At 36.7% G+C, this 23,734-nt stretch overlaps 3 protein-coding genes across 4 annotated transcripts; all 3 read right to left on the bottom strand.

The window, feature by feature from the left end:
• Positions 1-1,123: 1,123 nt before the first annotated feature.
• Positions 1,124-5,809, bottom strand: LOC113690917 (uncharacterized). The gene is made up of 5 exons (XM_027209045.2): positions 5,690-5,809; positions 2,487-2,915; positions 2,074-2,211; positions 1,721-1,882; positions 1,124-1,521 (listed from the first exon to the last, which is right to left on the bottom strand). Exons 2-5 carry the CDS (start codon positions 2,841-2,843, stop codon positions 1,408-1,410), a joined length of 771 nt encoding a protein of 256 aa, XP_027064846.2. The 5' UTR covers positions 2,844-2,915; positions 5,690-5,809; the 3' UTR covers positions 1,124-1,407.
• Positions 5,810-6,456: 647 nt separating this feature from the next.
• On the bottom strand, positions 6,457-9,941 carry LOC113690916 (uncharacterized protein At4g15545-like). 2 transcript variants are annotated; one of them, XR_003448513.2, is made up of 10 exons: positions 9,489-9,941; positions 9,265-9,333; positions 8,753-8,806; positions 8,572-8,635; positions 8,001-8,075; positions 7,637-7,894; positions 7,342-7,387; positions 7,165-7,243; positions 6,925-7,075; positions 6,457-6,833 (listed from the first exon to the last, which is right to left on the bottom strand). XR_003448513.2 is itself a non-coding variant. In XM_027209044.2 (10 exons), the coding sequence occupies exons 1-9, from the start codon at positions 9,771-9,773 to the stop codon at positions 6,983-6,985; spliced, it is 1,023 nt and encodes a 340-aa protein (XP_027064845.1). In that variant the 5' UTR covers positions 9,774-9,941; the 3' UTR covers positions 6,457-6,833; positions 6,951-6,982. The 2 variants fall into 2 exon arrangements, 1 of the variants encoding a protein (XP_027064845.1); XM_027209044.2 differs by having other exon boundaries at positions 6,951-7,075.
• A 1,270-nt stretch (positions 9,942-11,211) lies between these two features.
• On the bottom strand, positions 11,212-14,701 carry LOC113689710 (uncharacterized). The gene is made up of 3 exons (XM_027207449.2): positions 14,091-14,701; positions 13,075-13,263; positions 11,212-12,237 (listed from the first exon to the last, which is right to left on the bottom strand). Exons 1-3 carry the CDS (start codon positions 14,307-14,309, stop codon positions 11,827-11,829), a joined length of 819 nt encoding a protein of 272 aa, XP_027063250.2. The 5' UTR covers positions 14,310-14,701; the 3' UTR covers positions 11,212-11,826.
• Between the last annotated feature and the right edge of the window lie 9,033 nt (positions 14,702-23,734).

A 23,734-nucleotide genomic window follows, 5' to 3' on the forward strand; every position in this document is an offset into this window, starting at 1 on the left:
TTGTGCCTTAATTCCTGTTCTTTAATAATAATGCACTATTTACCTATCAAACAAATATCGCAATCATGCAGGCTAAGTGCGAGTGATGTTTTTAAACAGCAGTACTCAGTACAGTAGTATATTATCCCAAAGAGTTTTTATCATAAGCCAACATCACTATGCTTTCGAATCACTAATTACTTTGAAATTAGTACGTACCAGCATTAGCTCAACTAGCTAGTGTGGCGCTGGTCAACTTATTGAACAGAGCAAGGAATTAATATGTGTTCATTACATCATATGCGTTCTCAGCTAGACATTCAGTAAATAATTATACAATATCTATTGTGCAGCTATAATACATATGAAATATTAAAATTTTGTTGGTTAAAGTTCCATTCTATACTAAATACGCAGTTTTTTTTTTCTCGATTTTGCAATCCCTCTCCAGCTTGCAACAATCCGGCACGAATCGCTATCTTTTAATAATTCATTAACACTTGATAATTGTTTTTATTTGATCATCCACAACAAAATTTCCTCTTTAATTTTTTTTTGTCTTTCTTCGTATTCATACAAAATTTGCTTTCATTAGTTTCAAACATAGATTCCTGTCTGTCAGCCAGTTTGGTTGTTGGCCATGCACGTAAAACGTAACCATCCCGAACCTTACCCTGGTCACACGTACCAACCATTATATAAAATTACGTAATCCAAAAGAAAAAAAAAAGGGTGCTTATCTGCAGTTATTCAACATTTTAAGCCTGGGAAATTCCGTAATAAATTGCAAGCTAAATGTTTCTTAAACTTCCAATTTCAACCCCAACTGTTGATCGTTGTTCCCGGTCTTGCATATGGCTGGAAACTGAATCAAAGTGGGGTTTGGTCATTTGTGTAGTACCTGTGTTTAAATATTACCCCAAGCCCAGAAGATATTCTCCCTGTCTCCCGCTTCCCAACTGATAACATAAGACTGGAAATGGTTTGTAATTTTGGGAGGTCAGATGCGGTAACGATTCGTTCTATAAATAAATTTTGGTTTTTCCCCCCTCAAAAGTTGCCAAAATTCATCGCACATGAAAGATGAAAAGTCACGTATTAACTTAAAGAATCCAAACCGTCTTTGATTAAAAATATTTGCACGTAGGGTCAAATAGCTACTATGTATGTATGTATGGTGTATTGGAAGTATCCTGCAGCATGTTTCATCCGAATTAGCAATCACAACACGTATGGTTGTCCAGCTAATTAAGCTCAGTAGCCGGATATATATGGATCTCAACCATGAACAACGAATTGCGCGCTTAAGCCACAGAAACAAGAAAAAATCATGAACGGGCCAAATATCTTAGTATTACAATGATTTACCATGAGGGGACCAAAAATAAATAGCATGAATCAGCCGGCTTCCCAGCTTGGAGAAAGATGCTAGTTCATCAGGTACTTGTCCGGAAGCTCCAGTCCATTATCCGGCGCTATACGATAACACATAAGGCTGGCAATAGCCTCCTGCAGCCATTCCTCGTCATAGGATTTCATGATCTGTTCCAGTAATTAATGTAACTAACAAGCATATAGTCTACATATGTGGCCGGTCAAAGATTACTTTTTAGCAACCTAGCCCCGGCGCGGAGTATGATAATAGTATATATGATCGACATGATGAAGTGATGACGTGCGAGCGGTGATGGTTTGACAATTAATTAATCAAGCACCGCGTCAGTTATAGTTAATCGGTTACCCGGTCGTCGGCAGGAATGTTGTAGCATGAATCTGCTTGTTGAAGATTGCTATCTGTCTTCACCAGTACTAGCGTTTGATCATCTTCGCAACATTCATTATTCCTGGCAAATCTTCCACGAACACGGACCCTCTTGTCGGCTAGGGTTTTGCGACAGGCATACTGCACAAGCAAGCAGTGCAATATTTGTTTTTTCCCTCAAAAAAAAGAGAACTATATATATAGATATCAAATGCTGAAACCTTAACTTTTGGTACATATATATACAGGGGGAAGGAAAAAAAATTCATGGTCCATTATATTATATATACTGACGGAGAATAAGGACGCATGTAAACTGATCATCAAGTAACCTTGATAGTCTTGTTGAAATTCCTTTGACTTCTCTTCTTTAAGTATCTGAGAATTCTGTCTTTCCTCTCTTCAGCTGAATACCGGGAGACCTTCAATGTCGCCTCTTCCATCCTTTGTGCTACCCCGCCTTGAATTTCCTAACACATGAAATTTAACCTGTCAGCTATGTTAATGAACAAGAAAATAAAAATGTTCCTTCAGTCCTGTAAGAATAGAGAGTAGTATGGATTTCCAAATATAGAGAAAAAATTTTAAAAACAATAAATAAATAAACTATTTTGTTTTGAAATAAAAAATATATATATGACAAAAGCTTGTGAATTAATTGCACGTGGTGAAGGGTTGTTAAAAAATTAGTACATAAATTAATAAAGGAGAAAAAAGTACTAGCACTAGTAGATAAACTGGGTACCCAATTGTCGGAGGTCATGGCCCGCGGATAGAGAGGCCAGAAGTTGGAAGCCGGGGCGCCGCATTCTTGATCTCCAAAGTCATATGCCCGATCATGTTGGTGGCAGTAATTGCCGGCACCACTGCTCAAACCTTCGTTTCCGGAAATGCCAAACAAGGTGCCTGATAATGTAGCATAACTAGTGGGCCCTACTAATGCTGGGTCATGGGTTGTATCCGAAGGCCCAAGCGGTTCGGCTGTTGGGTATGATAATGCTGCTGCTATTGACGACAAGGATGAGGAGGAGGAGGAGGGGGTGGAGGAGCAGCTGATATCTGAATCAAAAGGGACCATACTACTAACTGATGCTCCATTCATGTCGGAGGAGAAAGGTAAGGTTAGTTGAGGAGCAGTGATGGCGGAGGATGTGATGAGGTGATCGGCTGGAAGCTGGGTGGTGAATTCATCAGAGCACACGTAGTTATCAGGGTAGTAAAACTGAGAAAAGGAAGCCATTGAGAGAAGAGGAGAGAAGAGAAGAGAAGAGAACAGGGGAGGTGTTGTGGGCGGTGTCAAATGCTTTATATGCCCATTTAGTATTTATAGCATATGTAGTAGTAAAAGCTTTTCGAGGCAGGCAACTTGTTCTCCCTGCCACAGTTGCACTGTTGCCTGCTGCCTGTTGCCACCACCCCCCAACCATGCATGTGTGTGTGTGTGTGTATATATATATATATATATATATACATTTTCTTTGCTCTACAGTACTGTTGTGTTACGAGCTTTCAGTCAACAGTTGAAATGTTAGTAAGAGGAAATCCTTGAACCAAAGTTTAGTTCGATTCCTTTAGGTTAGAATACCAGGTTACAGTCCATTCAAAAAAAAAAAAAAAAGGAAATTGCTTGGAGAAGAACCAAAATGAATGAAGAATTTTAATTGTTGGTTCTGGAAAATGGATTTTGATGAAGGTAATTAATTAACAAAGTGCTTTGTGGAGGAGGGAGCAGCATGATTTTATTGTTTTCGGCATACGAATTAATTTTAATTCATGCACGAATTGCTGAAAAAGCAGTTAAAATAAAACTCGTAGCGATCGATAGTATGCACTCCACTACTGACACGACACGCTGTGTAGTAAGTACTCCATAACATAACTGTGTAGTGTAGCCGCAGGGTAGCAACATTTTGAGATGGCTAAATACCGCCACCAGCACTTACCACCATGCGACATGCCTCTATAAAAATGAAAAATAAGTCATAGGAAACGAACGAAAGCATTAGATCATCGAGTTTTATGTATTCCCCTGCCATAACAAACCTCTATATATATACATATATGTATCTTCTGCTAATCACATGCATAGTTCCACACTAATCAGATATCCTGTCTACAAAGTTGATTAAGGTATCAGTTTTGGGAGTTTTACGTGATACTCCTTAGGCTCTCAATCCTTCCCCGTCCAGAAGGGATGGAACCAAAAAAAAAAAAAAAAAAGTCCTACCCGATGGAATAAAATTCGATCAGCTGCTGGGGTTGGGTTCTAAAACAAAATTCCAAGAGGAATCCATTGGGCATCTCAAAAACATGTGCACAAACAAAAGGCAATTATCAACAAAAAAAAAAAAAAAAAGGCAAAAAGATGCATGCATAAGCATAACATAAGAGGTGTTTTTTTTTTGGTTAAAAAAAAAAAAAAGGAAACCCATATTCCGTAACCATCAGAGGTGTCCTGTTATTCTCAGTGGCGGTAAACTTTGAAGACTTGGACTAGTATGGTATGGTATGGTATGGTAGTACACTGATATCGGGTGTTATCTGGTGATTGCAAAGATGTGACCTATTCCTTCCTTTTAGGCTACGAATCCAACACATGGGGTGGGGGGCTACTCACAGATTGTGCATTAACGCGCCACAATCCACATATATATTATGCCCAGAACGAGATTCCGCATTTCCTGTTCCTTCACCTGTTCCTCACTTGCCAAATCTACAGTCTACAGTACAATACAAGCCGCCTCTTACCAAGTTTTTGTTTTATCTTCCAGTTCTCTTAAATAAAACTCAATTGGAACAACCCTCTTCCGCTTGGCTTTAATATGCGTCGAGTTAAAATATGAGTTTTTTTTTTTTTGGGGCTTTAATTAATTATGACAAATGGTGAATCAACGAACGAACGAACGAAAGAATTCATTCATAATTGGGCCAAGGAAGGTGGAGGCTGTAGTCCCCAATCTTTGCGAGACGAATCAAGCAAGCATTTAGGAATGCCACTTCCATGCGGGCCACTGCTGCCCTTTTCCACTTGGTAGAATTTTTCTTACACAAGCTTCGCCCTATTCTCCGCGCCGCAGAAAGATGGAGGAGAAAGAAATCAGATTAAGATAACTTTTTGAGTTTCTTTTTTTTTTTTTTTTTTTTTTGGGGGGGGGTTGGAAAAAAATAAAAACAGCCAAAGATGCATATCATCATGTACATATCGCCTGCTGCTGCTGCTTTTGGATTAGCATCAGGTGCTGAGTAGTACGACTGCGTCTCCTCTGGCGGGGCTCCCATATTCCATCATCACAGAAGTTATCCAGCTAAGCTTAAAGGGGCAAAAAAAAACGTCGGCCTTTTTCACCCACCCACTAGCCCCCAGATGCATTCCAACTTCATCGAATTTTGATTTCAGTGTTTATCCTTACCCGACACCCCGCGTAAAACCTCGTTCATGTTTAGCAGACTACAAGGATGGTGCCGCCATTCGGTCACAACTTGCTAGTTACACAGCACAACTTGCGGTTCAACGCCTAATGATCTACTATATAACTTAATCTGGTCCACAACAATTTATTCCTGAGAGTGATTACGAATATATATATTTCTTTTTTCATTTCTTCAATTCCCACAGAATAAAGAACTACTGAAGCCTAGCCTGATGAAGAGCAAACAAATTGCTATAAAATTCCTCAATCACAGAAACTAGCGTCTGGAAGATTAACTAGTGATGTGATGTGAGAGGAAAGGAAGCGTCTGGAGTACTGAATTGGAGGCAGGAGAAAGCTTACACTTGCAATTTGAGATGGACCAATGTTATCTTAATGCTTCACTACTGCATCTATGGGTTACTTCGTGTGGTTCACACAATGATGTCTTTGAATGCATCTTAGAAGACAAAATTTCCAAATGATTTGATGGAAATCTTCCAACTTTGGAATAAAAGCGGAGGAAAATATCTCTCACCTCTGAAGAAAGATCCAGACGCGAGAGTTGCTAAGTACACGGTACGCTTTGTTCTCTGATCGCTCGACATCTAGTCTCCCCTCCTCTTTTAGTCTTTTCTTTTAATCCGTCCGCTACTTTGAAAGTAGATGGAATTCATTTGCCAACAAGGTCATGTTGCACCAACGTGTTGCCTGACAAGCCAAAAAAAAAAAAGAAAAGGAAATGAATATGAATCTCGAGCGGGGCATCAGATCACTGCAGATCGATCTTTTTTTTGCCAGTTTTCCTTTTTTTTTTTGGACAGTACACTTTCTTTGTTACCCTAAGCAAGATGAGATTCTCTAGTCACAGCTTTGTCAATCCTTTTATCTACATGTTCAGTTCTCTGTTTACCATTAGGTCGGCATCCCAATCCTTTCTGTCAAAACGAAGATCAGAACTTAAATTATTAATTTTTCTTTTCCTCATAAATTGCATAGAGTGTGTGACTCTTTTATATTTTTAGCCAAGAACAAGGAGGACTAGGCATGCTTCTGAGTTCTGGCATTTAGCATCAGCGCTCGCTCTTCCCCCACAACGAGATGCTTTATGTCTCTGCAAATAAATTCTTATTTCGATAAACTAATATCAATATATATTTTTAGTAAAAGGATTTTTTTTGTTTTTTTGCCTTAAATAAATACAAACAAGCAGCAACAACAGGTGAACGTGCGAATTCACATAGCTCAAAGGACGAGTTTTGATGCATGCAAACCTCAATGGAGAAGTCGACATAATAGATTGCATTTGCCCAAACACAAGCAAGCATTTCATCATTAGAAGCAGCAACAGAAGTGAGATTTTTGTCATAGGCTGGTTTTTGTCCTCAAATATGCCTTAATACACAAGTTATGAAGTCGAGCAGCTAAATGGATCACAGTCGTCTACCTATATAGTAGACAGAATCCCGTCCAATGTGAACCAGGGTCAATACATACCATAGTACGGACAGCCAGTGCTGATATAATTTCAGCGCATCACTACCAGGCACCATGGGATTCAACAATTAGTCCTAGATATATCTCACTGGTTCAGTCCCTGCTCATTTGCACTTCCACAAATTTGCGCAGTGAAAAATATCTTGTGGCGAAATTCAGCTGTTACCAGAGACTTGACCCCCAAACTGTGATACAACAAACAGAGATAGACAAGTCACAAAATATTCAATTATTGAATAATTATATATATATATATATTTGCAATTTTGAAAGCACCTGAAGGATGGTGAACTTAATTATACCTCCTCTGCAAACACTTCCCAGAAAATTCCTTCTAGTGTACGTTTCGATTTAGCAAACCTTGAAAAGATAGGTATAGATCTTTGTTATCCATACCAAAAATCTGTTCCGCTTTCCTCAAAGTTTCCTGGTTGTTTGAAAGAAAAGAGATTGTGCAGTTAACAGGGCTACATGAAACCAGGATAAAAAAATAAGATTAACTTCCGTGGTTTATACCTCACGGGATTGCTTTTGCGCATTTAGTTCCTTTATGTTGGCCAGAAATGCACTGAACTGCTCATAGGATAGACGGCTCCTACATAAACAGTCCAGAAGCAATCGAACAAGTTTATAATCCCTCTGAATTAAGCAATCAAGTTAGGGTAACAGAAAGAGCAAAAAGTTGGTAGCTACCTTGCTTGACGAAAGAACTCTTTTCCATCAATTCGAGGAGTGCGAGCTTAAAAGTTCCAAATCCATAAAAAGAAAATGCAAAAAAGATCAGAAGCTGTCTAACCATATTAAAATGCACAGAATTCATTAGCTACCAGACACAGCAATTAATACAGCTTCCAATCAGATGTCCTTCCTTAACGATGATGATATGACTAAGAACAACCCCACATCACAAAATATTTTGCAGATTGATAGGCTTTACCTTTAAGACTAGCTATCAATTATGAAATCTAATATCCAGAATTCAGCAGACCTGGCATGGGGCGACCACGAGGGGGAGAGTTTGCTGCTGATGACTGCTGGCTTGATGGGTACCATGATGATAGTGAACCCCGCATTTCATATTGGCTTTTAGTAGGAGAGGTAGCACCAGAAGTTTTTTGAGGGGATCCTGCAGCAGAATACCTCCCAGGGGACACACTAGCAGAGACGATTTTTGGAGTTGCAGTAGGAGTAAGACGTGGAGATAAATACGGTGTCATAGAAAATTTCAACCCACTTTGTTTCGAGGCTGTGGTACCGCAAGCCAAACAAAAAGGAGCAAGATAAATCAGATAAGCGATATAACCTAAGCAGGTATCCAAGGTGATCCAGAAGAAGGATTTCATAGCCCCTACCATCATCAGAAATGCTTGCAGTATCTGTTCCAGAGGAAGAATAATGTTGTGTTGTGTAGCCATTCACCTCCTCATCTGCAAGGTGGAGTAGGTAGACGTGTTAATAGAGGAGCACATAGATCTAAATGCCAAAGTCACCATTTGGAGGGAACAACAATAAACTTATAGATCCTGAGGCTCGAATCAGATTTCAATGCAGAAAGAGAGAGAGAGAGAGGGAGAGAGGAGAAGAAGAAGCAAAGATCTGCAAATGCAAGAATCCTTTTGTCTGTAGGTCCAGCCAAATGGAACCAATGTTGGGAAACAGAAAGGATACATTTTCTCATTGTATGACGTAAAACATTTCCAGAAAAGGTGGCAATTCGCGAAAGATTATAGACCTGTATTGAGTGTTTCTCAATAAGAAAGAGACTTGATGTCTTTGGGAATGACTTTGAAACATTTAGGTCCATGAAGTCTTTCTTTAACCAAAACAACCAAATTCCAAAATGCTTGTCAAGAACACATTGGGGGTTTTCCTTTTTCCACAGAGAGAAATGCAATTAAAAAAAAGGGGCAAAGCTAAGTTTACCTTTTGCAGGACAGGCTTTGGGAACTGATTGGTCATAAGTCCCAATATCAACAGTGTCAGCTTGCTGATAAGGATGAGCTCGGAGTGATTTGTAGCAAGACACAACGTGAAATGTTATATAGAAGTTGCAAACAAAATAAACCACGAAAATACGAGCAGGAAGACTAGTTAGGAAACTTACAGATGAATTGTCATCATTAAGTGACTGCATCAACTGCCTCTTGAATGTCTCCAACTGTCAAACAAGATCACCAGGCCGAGGATTTTAATAAACTTGAGTATCATATTCGAGCAAGTTCAATGTAGAGGCGGTTTGAGACCGTAACTCTTTGCACACAATTGATGAATTAATGAATTCCAGGACACGCAGAAGATGCAGTAAAACGGGCAATTGGCAACACGCACTCACATATCAGCTCCATAGTTTACAACGACTTGGATAAAAAGTTTACAGCAAAAACAACAGAGACCACAACAACAATAAATGATAGCATTGGTAAAAAGGTTGAAGTACAGGTTTTAGCACCCAAAGAAAAATGTATTAACAGAAAGTAAACACAGGTAAATGCTAGGCCCAGGAAAAACAAAAAAGAAAGCTAGTACAAGTTGTTATCAGCATGTAGAAACAAATATTACTAGTAGAAGATAATAGAGGGGTGGAAGGGGGAACAAAAAGAAGTAAGAAAACTATACCTTGGCCAAGTCACGGCTCAGCTTCTTGGCGGCTAGGGCCAAGGAATCCCTCTCCTTTGTCAGCTTCATCTTCAATAGTATGAGAATGAGAAGAACAAAAATTAATTCATTACAGCCTCTTTTATATTTATATATATATATATATATATATATATAAGTAACCAATTCATCAGAGCAGAAGAAAAATAAAGAAAGGAAGAAAAGATGATGAAAAGTGTATGTACATTGTTGTCGAGAGCGATTTTGAGACGCAAGTCGGTCTCCTGATAAGCGTGCTGGAGCTGAGAAAGCTTATCCTCGAGGTCCACAACCAGGCGGTCCTTGTCGTAGAGCTTCTGGCGAAGCCTCCCCAGTTCAGACTCCAGCTTGGTGACCCGGGAGGCAATGGCCATGGACGTAATCTTGCGGGCCAGATCTAATTGGTCGTAGGGGTCGGTGGGAATGACCGATAATATCTCGTCCGGTAGATAGAAGTCCGGCGACCCACGACCGCCCTCGCTGCTCGACATCTCTAACCCGAAAAGTAATTAGCTTTAATCCCCGGGGGCTGGGGGTGGGGGAAATTCTCTCTTGGGAGAGAGGAGAAGGAAGACTGGACGAGGACGAGGACGAGGACGCGGACGAGGTGTCGGAGAAATCTATGGGGAAAAAAGGGGAAAAAAAAATAGAAAAAAGACCACCTTTTAATTGATTCAAGGAAATCAAATGCACCCTTTTGTAAGTACGTGCCACTACTTATTAATACTCCCTCCGTCCCGTTTTGTTAGTCTTGATTTTTTTTTTCACACAAATTAAGAAAGTGTAATTAATTTGGTTGGAAACATAAATTTAGATTAATAATTTTCTAAAATACCCTTATGCTAATCACGAAGAGTGCCAATTAATATCAATTACAGCTAATGGGTTAGTATTGGAAAAGCTCAATGTATTCAATGCAGTGGGTTAGTATTTAATAACAATGTATTAATAACAAAATATTTAATAAGGGTATTTTAGACAATTTGAAAGATTACTATATTTCTTAATGGGAAAGTGGACTACAATTTGGGACGGACGAAAAAGGAAAACAAGACTAACAAAGTGGGACGGAGGGAGTATAAAATACTACTCTACTCACAAATTATATAATATATGACTCCATAAACAAACGGAAACTACTCCCTCTTCTTACCATTCAAAATTCAATTGCCCTCTTTTATTTTTATTTTTTTTTAAACCACGGAAATAATACACTACTAATTGTCTACTATAACAGAGTACTCTTATATTTATAGTAGTAGTAGTAGTAATCCTTTTTGAAATGCTGCTACCAGTCGTAGTAGTAGCATACTTTCTCTTTTCGAAAAGCTTTTGCGCTTTGAGTTTTGGGTGGAATGGACCAAATTTGGGGTTAATGGGTCTGGATTTGAAATTAAATTTTTGGTTTCCCTCCAACTCCATACAATTAACTGTCCATCCTTTTCTTTTTTTTTTAAAAAAAAAAAATAACAATGGGGCCGTCGTTTTCTTTTTGTTGTTTTATTACAACATATATATTCATTGGTTAGTATCGATTGGGACAAATGACAAGTTGAGAGCTCAAGCCTCAACTCAAGGGACCGGTGCAGGCTAAGGCCCACTCTTCCTTTCCTTTCCAGCCTCTGAATAATGGAAATTATTTTTCTTTTTTGCAATTACACTTAGACCTTGGGAATGTTTTGAACAAAATGAGATAATCGGAGATGATTTTAATTTGCTTTCTCCTGAATTTCAATTGAACCTTTCTTTTATCTGCACGAGGACAGAGGACCTCTTTCCTGCTCTGCTGTCGACAAAAAAACTTTTTCCTTTCTTTTTAAAAGCCTTTTCTGCTTGTCAAAAAATAATTGAAAAAAAAAAAAGCCTTTTCTGCTTGTCAAAAAATAATTGAAAAAAAAAAAAAAGCCTTTTCTGCTTGTCAAAAAATAATTGAAAAAAAAAAAAGCCTTTTCTGTAGAATGAAGCCAAAACCGGTCAGGATCCTTTTGACACCAGTACTTGTCTGCGCTAGAACAACATTCTAATCATGCAACGATAACATCTACTCCATAGCCGCTTCCCTGCTTCTTGTCTAAATGTGCCATTTTGAGTACCGTCTGAATCTGCTCCGTTAAGTGCGAGGAAAAGGAAGAAGGAATTTGATTGCGCCTTTGCCCATAACACAGCAATAAGCCAGGAGAGAAATGTCCCTTCAATATCAGACATCGTAAATGCAAGCCCAAGGTTCTATAACATCCTTCAATCTTCTTTTCAAGCCCATCAGAAAACGCTAGTCCTGAGACACTGCCTTTGCCATTCAAGATCTCCAGATACACAAAAATCCCTTGAACAGAACAGAACAGCTTCAGTGTTGATCATTTGCAGCCAACCAGCAAAGCATTGCACGTACCATTTGAAGTTTCATTTACGAACCATCAACTGCAGCCTTCAAACCACAGCACCTCCGTTCATCCATGGGCGGCGTTACACTCTACAGACACTTGTCTGCAGAGTCGGTCATAAATGAGTCAAGTAAAATACATTGTTCGGGCAATTCTTCTGACGTTACTTTACCGCACGCACACCAACTGTTCTCACTCGGAATCTGTACTGGGGCTGAGAATCATTGTCGCTATCTTCATCATCATCTTCGCTGGATTCATCTGCAACTCTATCCCACCTTGAGTAGTCAAGTTGTGAGTGTCCTTTCGGTTTTGGGATAGCTTGCCACCCAGAGGAATCTTGTTCGGATAACTTACCAACGGCACTATTCTGAGCAGCGACCTCCCCTCTGGCAGTAACCCCACAACTCTCAGCCTTCTGCTCGTCAGGAACTACCGCCTCTGTAACTTGCTCTACTCCATCTTCACATTCCTCCAATGCTTTTCTTTCTTTTACCTCCTTGTCCACCTGCAGTTCTGTATCATCTTCATCTTCTTCAAGCTCTGCATCATCTTCAGGGATGGGAGCAAGGGACTTTCCTCGAACAAAACAAACCATCTTTTGTCACTAGTGAGCAAACATGGGCCTAAAGATGTGAAACTACTACATCAGAATTTGCTCATATTGTACTTCGACACATTGTATGTATGATATAGACTCCATGTGACTCGCAGTACAAGAAAAGATGCATCACAAATATCCGTAGGAAGGCTGTCTGGAAAAAGTTGATGCTCCTGTAAAGGTCATATTTAGCAGCTACAAATAATCCCTTAACCACCCCAATCAAATGCAATTTTACATTTTCCTATTCCAGAAGTAATTTGGCAATTGATTTAGTTATTCTCCACTTACTATTTACATCCTAAACAAAATCAAGATTGTTTTCTGTATACAACATGTAATTCTGGGACAGCTCATCTTGTATCTTGAAAGTCCGAATTTCTGTCCGTTAAAGCTATCGACCGTCTAGTACAAATTCTTTACAAAATTTAGAAGACATTTTGTACATCAATGTTGTTCATTTCTCCAAGCCACATGAAATGCAATTGCTCCACATTGATGAAATTTATCTAATTAACATCTGTCATACTTAGAATGCTTTGATCCTCAAAAATAGTTACCTTCTACAACTGAAACCACGTCAAAAAATTCCAAGGCAGGTACTTCATTTCTTTATTAGTATAACAAACTCTGCTGCATCTTCTTAACTCAAACATGTATAAATTGCTGAGTTCACAAAACCCGTAAAAAAAATTAATAAATAAACTAAATAAAAGCTGGAAACAAGAGCAGAAAATTATATTAAAAAAAAAGGAGCCAAACGCAAAGGATAGGAGCTAAGGATTTAATAACAGAAAGAAGGAAGAATACCAATTGTGTCTTTAATCGGGCCTGAAGATTCTGATAAACTTCTGATGAAGGGTTTAAGTCAATGAGCCTATTGACGTCAAAAAGAGCTGAGTTGTACTCCTTTAGAGTGACTAACGTCTGAGCACGCAACATCAATGCTCCAGTGTGATTGTGATCAAGCTCAAGCACCCAGGTGCATTCTTCAGCAGCCTATACAAATTTGCAGACATTATGCAATCAATACACAGAACAAATTTCAAAACGGAAGTGCAATTCAATCTAAGTCTGATCTTCATCAATTCAGAAGTAGTGAAAGCAACATACATGGATTGGTCAAACAAATAAACAACGGACGTGACGTAAAGACGCAAAGACAAAAACCAAAAGCATGTATCCCATTGAGGAAAACTCCCCAGAGCTGAATGCCAATAAGCCGTCAAAATCCATAACCAGCTACTTTTGAACAACCATTACCCCCAGAAAACACCACACAGAAACCACAGACCACAAAATATCCAAAATGGAAATGTCCAGCTCTTAACCTCCATCATGGAGAGAAACTTATCTGAACGACACATAAAATAAAGTTGGGTAGATAAAAGATTATACAGGTTAAACCAACACTCCAAGATCCTAGCTCACTAAAGTTTCACAGCCAGGAAACATTCAAAACTATCGAACGAAGTTAACAAGAGTTCATTCCCCCTGTTCCAATAAAAAATAGTGGATATTCCACGCTTTCTGGATTCCAACTGCCGCCCCTCCCCCCCCCCCCCCCCCCCCTCTTTTTCTCTTTTATTTGGGTTTCTTTTCGGCAATCACTCTATCCAACAGTCTTACCTCAATAAACTAATCCAGTTTTTCCACACCCAAATTGATGACCCAAGCAATGAATAATAAAGCAAAAGTCATTTCTTAAATAATGAGGAAATAGTTGTTGAATCTAAGTAAATCGATCGAAGCTTAAAATCATAGAGGAGGGAAGAAACAAGAAGGATGAAAACAGGATAGAAGCGGGAGCAGGAGAGTTTGAGAACCTTCTTGAAGTTGTGGAGTTTGAGAAAACAGGCGGCCCGATTGCTGTGGAGAGCGATTTGTTGGGGTATGGACTTGGCGGCGGAAAGCGCTTCGGTGTAATAAACTAAAGCTTCCTGGTACTTACCTTCTCTATACATTTGATGAGCTCTCTCGATCTTATTATTCACGTTCATCACCCCCACCCCATTTTTATTGGTACTACCACTCGTCGATGCCATTTCTCTCTATCCCTTCTTTCCTATTTACAGTGCTCCTACCACTGCGTGTAATCTTTTCTATTGCTTATAATCTGATTTTGATACAAGAGGGATCATACGAATAAATTCGGAACCGGACCCAATAAATAAACCAATCAAACACTACCCAGAAGAAATTAAAAAAGATGGAAATGAAATTTGATGAGATCAACAAACGAGTAGCAAAGAAATGATGGGAAATGGATTGAAGAGAGTGTTTGTGTGTGTGTCGGACACGGAAGAAAACTTCGGAGAAATCTAGGTGGCGATTTTAAAAGTGGCAGCTTCCAAATGATTTTCAGATGCAAACTGGGGAGGCGGCTGCCGACGAGTTTGGGGCCGTGAAAAGATTGGATAGTTCATCATTTGCACAAATTTATTTATTTGTTTGCATAAATACATTTTTTTTAATCTTTTTTTTTTTAATTTCAAGCACATTACATTATTACTAAAAAAATGTTATAATATTTATTTCAAAAAAAATTATCCCGTATCCAGGCATGTCGAATATGTATTACAAAACCCCATTTTCTTTCCTAACTTAAAAAAAAAAACAAACAAACAAACAAATAAAAGCTAGGGAAAAAAAAAAAAAAAAACAGCTTTAGCGGGGATGTCGTCGTCTAAGATACGGAAAGTATTAAAATGTTTTATGTAAAATCTCTTTCCTTGTTGGGAAGTTCAGCCTTTAGGGCACTGTGTAATATATCAAGCAGCTGGTTATATCAATAACATGGAGTGTTGGTTCTAGAATTTTGTAAATTAAATAGTACTACACTAGTGTGAATATTCGTGCTACGCACGGTACTGATATTATTGAAAAAAATAAAATGGTGAACAAATAAAGGTGAAAATTTTGAATCAACAAAATTTAAATGTAATATCTGTTTAACAATAGTTTAAAATATAATAGAATGTGTATATCATTCAAGAACTGTCTTTTTTCGAAAGATGGATCCTGAAAAAAAATTAAAATTTATATTAAAAAAGGGAATGATATATTTCTACAAATGAATGTAATTGAATGTTGTTAAAATGAAATACTTACAAATACTAAGCATTCGATTTGATAATCTTTCTTGAAGGTGCTAACACTTTTCACATCAATCCACTTTTAGTACGGAAGTCAAAATTGATGATTTAATTAACTATGTTGAATTTTGTGGAGTGTGTACTATAAATGAAAATGCACGATCTTTGACGATATAAAAAATTGCATATTTACCATGATCACACAAAAGTATTGGTGATGCAGATGGCTGTCGAACTTGAAAAGAGTCAATATTTTCATTTCTTTGATCTAGAAAAAATATATATATTAAATCAAAAATAAATAGTTTTTGTATTTATTTTATGTGTAGTAGGTGATACATTGTACGAGAATTGTTAACAAAAAAATACAATAGTTAATATATGAGTAGCATCAATAGAATTTAATACAATTGTGTTGTAATCAAATGAAAATTACGCACCAATAGCATTGTTATTAGCACCCATAGTTAATGAAGCAATCTCTATATAAATATATTTTGATACATGTGGACCCCCCAAACCCCGCAAAACCAACCACCACTTATTGAAAACAAACCAATAAATGCACTAAAATGCCTCTCATCTATATCTCAAATTGCACTTTAACCCACGAATTTTGTGCGAAATTATCCCTCTAATTGCTTTTGTCCTTTTCGATTTTTTCACATATCGCTAACTGCTTCATTCTCTTTGCTATCACTTGTATATTAAAATCAATTTTTAATATTAAATAAAAAGGAATGTATTAGTTTATAATATGTTCATAATGTAGATAAATTATTAAATTTGGAAAATGACGTATGTTCTTATAGGCTTCTTTTCTTTCATTTTTTTTTTGGAGAAAATGAGTTTGTTCTTGTAGGTTTTTTTTTTTTTATCTTTTGGATACAGAATTGTTTTTCAAAGATTTTGGTTCGTAATCCCTACTATGTTTAAACCATCTTTTAATATTCAATTCAATATTGTCTTTTAATTTGGCAGCCTCTATAATTTTTAATTTATTCTTTTGGTTTAAGTTCAGTTAGAATTCGAAATTTTTCAACTACCAAGAAAATTCAGATTTTTTTAAAAAATCACCGTCTTAAGTCAGGTAGAGCGCCGAAATATGAGTCAGGATTATTTCCTTTATGCAGTTAGTTTCCTGATATCTGGTATGATATATAATTATGTCCATTGGGTTTTTTTTTCATATAGATATCATTAGGTTTTTAGCATCACTACTGAACATAATTCAAGCTTAGAAGGACACGTTTTTTCTAATTCAGTGGATGCAAAAATACAAAAATACAAAAAATGAAGGTAATATTGTGATTCAAACTCTAAAAAGTAGGATACCATCTTTCAAGAAATTTCATGCCTTCTTTAGCATCTCAAAAAAATGCAACACAGAACAGTTATTTGAATGCTAATAAACTCTCTTTATATCATTCAATTTTAATAATGGGCGTACAGTGCCTTAGTTATTAGTAGTATCTGAATTGTTTTTCTCTAATTATAAACCATTTTTTATTATTTTTTATTATCAACAAATATTTTTTTATTTCATGCACGATCATTTTTGGAATAAAATTATGAAAATAACTATCGTAACACCTTTTTTATATGATAAATGTGCAATAAAAAATAATTAAAAAATTTCAGTAATACAAACAAATAAATTTTTATAATATACAATTTATGTTAGAAATAGTAAAACCCTCAATCATGAACCTATATCATCCACAATTATATAAGCAAGCAATACCTTATGTTAGAAATGTGATTGTGATTTTGTGTTTATACTCTATTCTACTATTGACTATATTTGCTTTACAATGTAACAATAAGCAAGCAACCGTTCATAGGATTTTGTAAAAAATTTTCAGAAATAATGGATGATCAGAAAATCAATGTAATATCATTCATGACAAAAAGTAAAGCAAAAGCAAAATATACTTAAAAGGCAGAGGGAACCGACCTGAAAAATTAAGATGGCAAGAATATACTTCCAATTCTCCACAAGAAGGTTGAGTTCTGCTGAAGTCTCTGCACATAATATCTTCCACTATTGCTCATAAAAGAAACAAAATCAATACATTTACAAAATGAATAGAGAACCAAAAACAAATAAAAAATTGGGAGAGAGATAGTGGGATAGTGAGAATAGAGAATTTGTAGGAATGATTGTAAGATGAGTTAAGATAGTGGGATAGTGGGAATATTGATGGGTGATAAGTGGGTTATAACCCACTACATTTTATGTATAAAAATAAATACAAAAAATCTAGAAAAAAGAATGAGAAGTTTAGAAGTCATTGAAAGAGTTTCTGCTAAAAATCCCTTCCTGAATACATATAGATATAGATGATGCATTGAAACATTTTTTTCCATTGATTCCAGTGGTGTAGCCTCTATCATCCCAGGAGCAGGAGGGCCAAAGGGAATCTGGATAGATCTTGGAACCTAAGACTGGCTGGCAAATGAGTGGGTTTGAGAGTCCAACAAGACCAATTACATGGCTAATTTCGCTTCAAAAAGGGCTTTGGTTTCAAGCCTTCTAGGGAGGGCATTGAGACTTGGTGGACATCACTGGCTAATTTCTCTTTGATTGATTCCCTTCCAAGCTGTAACCGGGCCGGCCTCATTTAACTTTGAACGCCTTTGCAAGTGACCCAAAAACTCCATGCCTGTTGCTATTATCACTCATTGGAAAACAATAATATATTTAATGGCCAGGAGTATCACAGAAAGAAAGGCGAAGGTTATGGGGTGGGGGCGGCGAAAAGGCAACTTCTTCTCATTTGATTTGATGAATGGGGTGTTCTGGCTGTGGCGTTATTGTCAAAAGACAAATCCCGCTGCCGCCCCCCCCCCTCCCAAAAATAAAAATAAAAGGTAAAGCAAAGGGCCGGTACAAATTCTTTATCTTTCTTGACTACGATTTACAACCCAATAGAATGATAGAAGAAGAAGATTACTCCAGCTTCCTGCGTAGCTAGTAGCATTGGAAGAAGATGGGGCTGCTGATGTGGCATTTGCCTCTTTTTTTTTATTTTCAATTTTTTTTTTAAAGGTGCAAAGAGAGAGGGCCAGTGGCCCAATTACACGTATGGATATTAAGAGACAGAACGAATGGTGCAGAGGGATAATTTTGTTTAACCAACCGAGAAAGACGCCATGACCAAAACGAATACATACATACTACTACTACTATATGTGTTGTTAGTCAAATGCTAGTAGTTGTAGGAGCTAGTAGGCTAAAGGAGGACCGGACCAATTGGGTAACGATGGTGGGGAAACGAGCACCAACAACCTTTTTCTCCGTCAAATGAACGTGATGACGTGGCCGGTGTAGTACTATATATATATATATATATAGTTTTCCTAATAGTAATAGCTCACTCACTTTGTCCCTTGACTCAATTTTCCTAACAATAGATGACCTGCTGCTCTTCCTCTTTTCTACACTTTTGCTTGATTCTTTCTCTTTTTTTTTTTTTCTTCTTCTAAATCTCCCTTGCCTTTTCAAAGATACCAACGTCGTTCAAACATGACGGCCTCCTGCCATTCCATTCATGTACTGCGCTTGGTGACCATTTTTCCCTTCCCTTTTGCTTTTCAAACGGCTGTGGTACGTCTGCTTTATTTACATTCAAAAAGTGGTTGCAAACAAGTTGGTAAAAAATAATTGGATCCTGTCAAGAAGATAGATAGAATCAAGGGAGAAATTTTTTGTTTGGATTGTCTTTTTTTTTTTCAAAAGTTTTTTATGTTTTTCCGTATACACATCAGACCACCGTTACAATTTTATTTATTATTACTCCCTCCGTCCCGTTTTGTTAGTCTTGATTTTTTTTTCACACAGATTAAGAAAGTGTAATTAATTTGGTTGGAAACATAAATTTAGATTAATAATTTCCTAAAATACCCTTATGCTAATCATGAAGAGTGCCAATTAATATCAGTTACAGCTAATGGGTTAGTATTGGAAAAGCTCAATGTATTCAATGTAGTGGGTTAGTATTTAATAACAATGTATTAATAACAAGATATTTAATAAGGGTATTTTAGACAATTTAAAAGATTACTACATTTCTTAATGGGAAAGTGGACTACAATTTGGGACAGACAAAAAAGGAAAACAAGACTATCAAAGTGGGACGGAGGGAGTATTATTATTTTTTTTTACAAAAACTCTAAAAGAAATAGCATTCCAAACGAGCTACTAGAACTACCAACCTTAGAACTAGAAATAAATAGGTTTACTCTTCTTTCACTTGGATCATACTTTTAATTTTTTACTCAAACATGGATTAGTGTTTTGTGCTTAATCCAGAATTGTATGGTAATTTTATCTTTGATTCGAACTCTAAAATAATTTGTGTTTTATCATAATTTTATCTTTATCCCTCTTTCTAAATAATGAGAAACAATTTGAAAGAACTGAATTGACAGCCTTAGAATTAGAAACAAATACGTTTACTATTTTTTCACTTGAATCATAATTTTAATTCAAACTCAAACACAGATTAGTGTTTTTTCAAGAATCTAGATTTGTGCCGTAAAGACAAAAGAATGAATCGGATGAGGTTTTTTCTTCTTAAACGCATTCATTGATTTTGACCTTTTGAGGTTTTTTTTTTATATATAATATAATTTCGACTCTGCTTTCCCAAGCTCACCCTCTGCGAAAATCTATCGATTTCTTCGTATAATCTCATTGGATATATATATCTATGTATAGAAAATGTGTGCGCGCGTGCGCGAAATCATCCATCATATAAGACATCCGGTGTCCTAAATTTGCCTTAACTTTATAATAACTCGTGTTCGTGTGACATGTCCATGAGATGTCGTGATTAATAGAGCACTGACAAGATGTGGTGATGCAAGAGCTCCAGAATGGTACTACTATCACCCATGCCTGTCATTTGTTTACGTGAGCCTTATCCTTTTCTGGGGTAATCCTACTAAATTAAGGACGAAGCGTCAGCTACAATGAAAGTCTCGATCCCGTACAGGCCGATGAGCAATAGAAGGGCAAGTAATTAATAAAGGGACGTACGAGAAGGCTTTGTCATCGACTGATGTTACTCATTAGCACCATATCCAGTCAAAAAGTCCGCACACCCATTTGTTTTCCCAAAAAAGTCACGACGGATACATAGAGGATAGCAGCCGCCAATCGGGGAAAAAAATTTTTTGCCTGCTCTTATTCTACGTTAAGAGAAAGGAATGTATCCAAAAGAATCAATGAAAAATTCAAAGAAAAATTGAATCGCCACCACCGAACCAAAAAAATTAGTTTGGACTGAAAAAATTGTTTACCCAAGTGACCAAGCGGATTTGACATTACATGGCCCAAAATTTTATGGTGATGGCCTTGTTGGAAGGAAAGCAGTAAGCTATACATGTAAGGCTTTTTACTCTGTACCAGTGCTCAATGCACACTCAATACTAGTGTTATCAAAAAATATATAATATTTATGATTATATATTTTAAATAAAATTTTAATTATTGAAACAAATTTCAATCTTTTAATTTTTTTTTGTAAAATAATTTTATGTTGGCAATTATAATGTTTAGGGGTAGTTATGTTGAAAATATATATTTAAATAATTAAAAGTAAAAATAATCATGAATAATTATAAGTAATTAAAGTAAACGCAATTTTTATCGAGGTAAGAAAAGAAATTCATAAAATAACGATAAATATTAACCGACTGTTAATCCCAAATCCCCTTTTCAGGCTATAAAAAAATATATATATAATATATATATATATATATATAGCACGGGCAAGTAGATCCCATGTTTAACCAAAGTAATAGACATATATACATGTATATATAATTGGGGATTATTATTAGGGATAATTTCAGAAACCTCCCTCGAGGTTTCATGAAATATCACCTAACTTCCCTAAATTTTTTAAAATCTCACTTAGCAACCTTGAAGTGATAGTAGAGCCATATCAAAGGTGATGAATTGTCAATAATACCCTCATATTTAAATTTTCTGAACTTGTTTTTCTTTTTCTAAATTTCCTACTTTTCTTTAACAATGTCTATACATACATACATACATATATACATCCATACATACATATTGTATGTATAATTGAATTGCAGATGTCAATAAAATATATGATTTAATCAATGAAATATTCAATGAAAGAATAACTGCAGGTTCTTTTTTTTTTTTCTTTTTTGGTGTTTCACAATTTTATTTATTTATTTATTTATTCCTATTCGTGTAGAGCGCAAGAGAAATAAAGTAATTGAAACTCCAAATAGTTTTTCAAATTCTGACTTTTTCTATAATAAAATTTTCATATTTCACACCCATAAAAAAAGTTTGTCTATTTTAAGTAAATATTTTGTATGATATTGAAGTTGAATTTCATTTATTACTAAGTTTTTTTTTTGCTCAAATATATGATTTTACGTGCTAATTACCTTCAACGCTATAAAAGGTTCTATTTGTAGAAATGATTTAAAAAATATTATTTGCTTTTACTATCTGTTCCTATTGTAGCAATAACTATTGACTTTAACATAAAATCTTACCAATTTTCATCTCCTTACTTTTAAGATGGTTCCAATTTAGTACATTTTTTCCTTGTTTTGTAAAATGTTCATTTTTTTTTATAGTTTAAGGGTATTAAAGGCACTAAAATAATCTCTCTCCTCAAACATGAATTTTTTAATATTACTTTTGGTTAGAATGACTTCCAATGTTATTAAAATGTCAATTCAAAGGGTGTTAAGTGAGATTTTGAAAACTTCAAGAGAGCTAGGTGATATTTCATAAAACCTCAGGGGAGGTTTATGAAATTATCCTTATTGTTATTATTAGTTTGGTGATGGAAATGCAAATTTATACGAGAACAATTAAGATCCTAAACAAAAAGCAAACTCCAAGGCCCCCTAATACTACAACGGTACAAGCCACCAAACAATTCTTTTCCGGAAAGAAAGCAACGGAGCAGACGCAGTGAGGAATGAGGATGAGCACGTCTGCGTCTGTTTGGCGGACTAATTTTTATTTCTTTATTTATTTTTTTTAAAAACAGCGAAACTGACGCCGCTACAAATAGTACGTAGCTGTTGGCGGTGGCCCCACTTGCGTGGACATTCGTGTCGTGCCCAAGTGATACGGAAGGGCGGTGCTTTCCGTGTACTACTTGACTGTACGGCATACATGGAATTTGCGACGGTTCCGCATATCGGCCTTTCCGTACAAGTACCTTTTTTTTTGGCCGACGGTGGGTTTATCAATTCTTCTCGCAAGTGATCAATTTACTCCAGATCCAGCTTTGCTTTCCGCCTTCCGGTGCTAAAATATTTTATTATGCTTACTATTAGTAGCGAGTACTATCAGAGTAATTACGGACTTCACCTCCTCCGCCCCACACCTAAACTTATATCGGCGGTTATTTGTTCATAAGAAAAACCGTCTGGCTGAGTTTAGATTAACTTCTTCCTAGTGTTTCCATTACCAACCAATGCCGAATCTGTACTTTTTTTTATGTTCTCAGAGACTGGAGAGCATATTCGTGGATGTCTCTCCAGTTACAACTGTAGCATATATATCTCTATTAACACTAAATTTCTGACTGACGGAGCCAGATAGTGACCATGCACGATCTCGTATAGGAGAGCTGCAATTGGTCAAGATTCCCTCCCATCTTCCTAATGCAGACAAAGACCCGGGGGGGGGGGGCCCAAAAAAGAGGTGTCTTACATGAAAACTGTATTCATTAATTCATTTCTATCGGTCAAAAGCATGGTGCATTTATTGATTTTGAGCCGAAGAAAAATTTTCACCAATCCAAGGCTGGTTTCCCCCAACTCTGCCAATGTCTAGCAGGCCACCTTTCAGTTATGTCTGGAATTCTACTATAGAATAAGGTGGAAAATTCTCTGTTATGCATCGTGGAATTACCTGAAGGTAACTGCTAATACACTGCTACGAGCATTGAGAAAAGGAAACAGCTAGCCGGGTAACAGATCGTAAAAACTAAGCTGCATAGTGAAAGAGCTTTCGCTGGTGCCCTATTATTCTAGCCAAGATAAAAGGCCTCCTACTGTGAAGCAGCACAACCCATACCTGCCTCTTAATTATGTACCATGTAGTACATGATGGTTTTTTTTTTTTTTTTTTTTTAAAAAAAAAGGGAAGTTGGAATGCAAAATATCCATGAATATTTTGACCGCGTTACGCAGCTAGCGGAGCCTGGATGCATATCTCTCTTAGCTTAGCTAGCTAGGGATCAGAAAGGGTGCAGGTGAGTTGTTTCTTTTAGCTAGATATGGATGGATATTACGAGTTCATTTGTCCAGGGAATGGATCTGCAGCAGCAAGCTAGCTAGCTAGCTGAGGCAGGCCGATG

This window comes from Coffea arabica, chromosome 7e, assembly GCF_036785885.1.
Source record: "Coffea arabica cultivar ET-39 chromosome 7e, Coffea Arabica ET-39 HiFi, whole genome shotgun sequence".
NCBI lineage: Eukaryota > Viridiplantae > Streptophyta > Magnoliopsida > Gentianales > Rubiaceae > Coffea > Coffea arabica.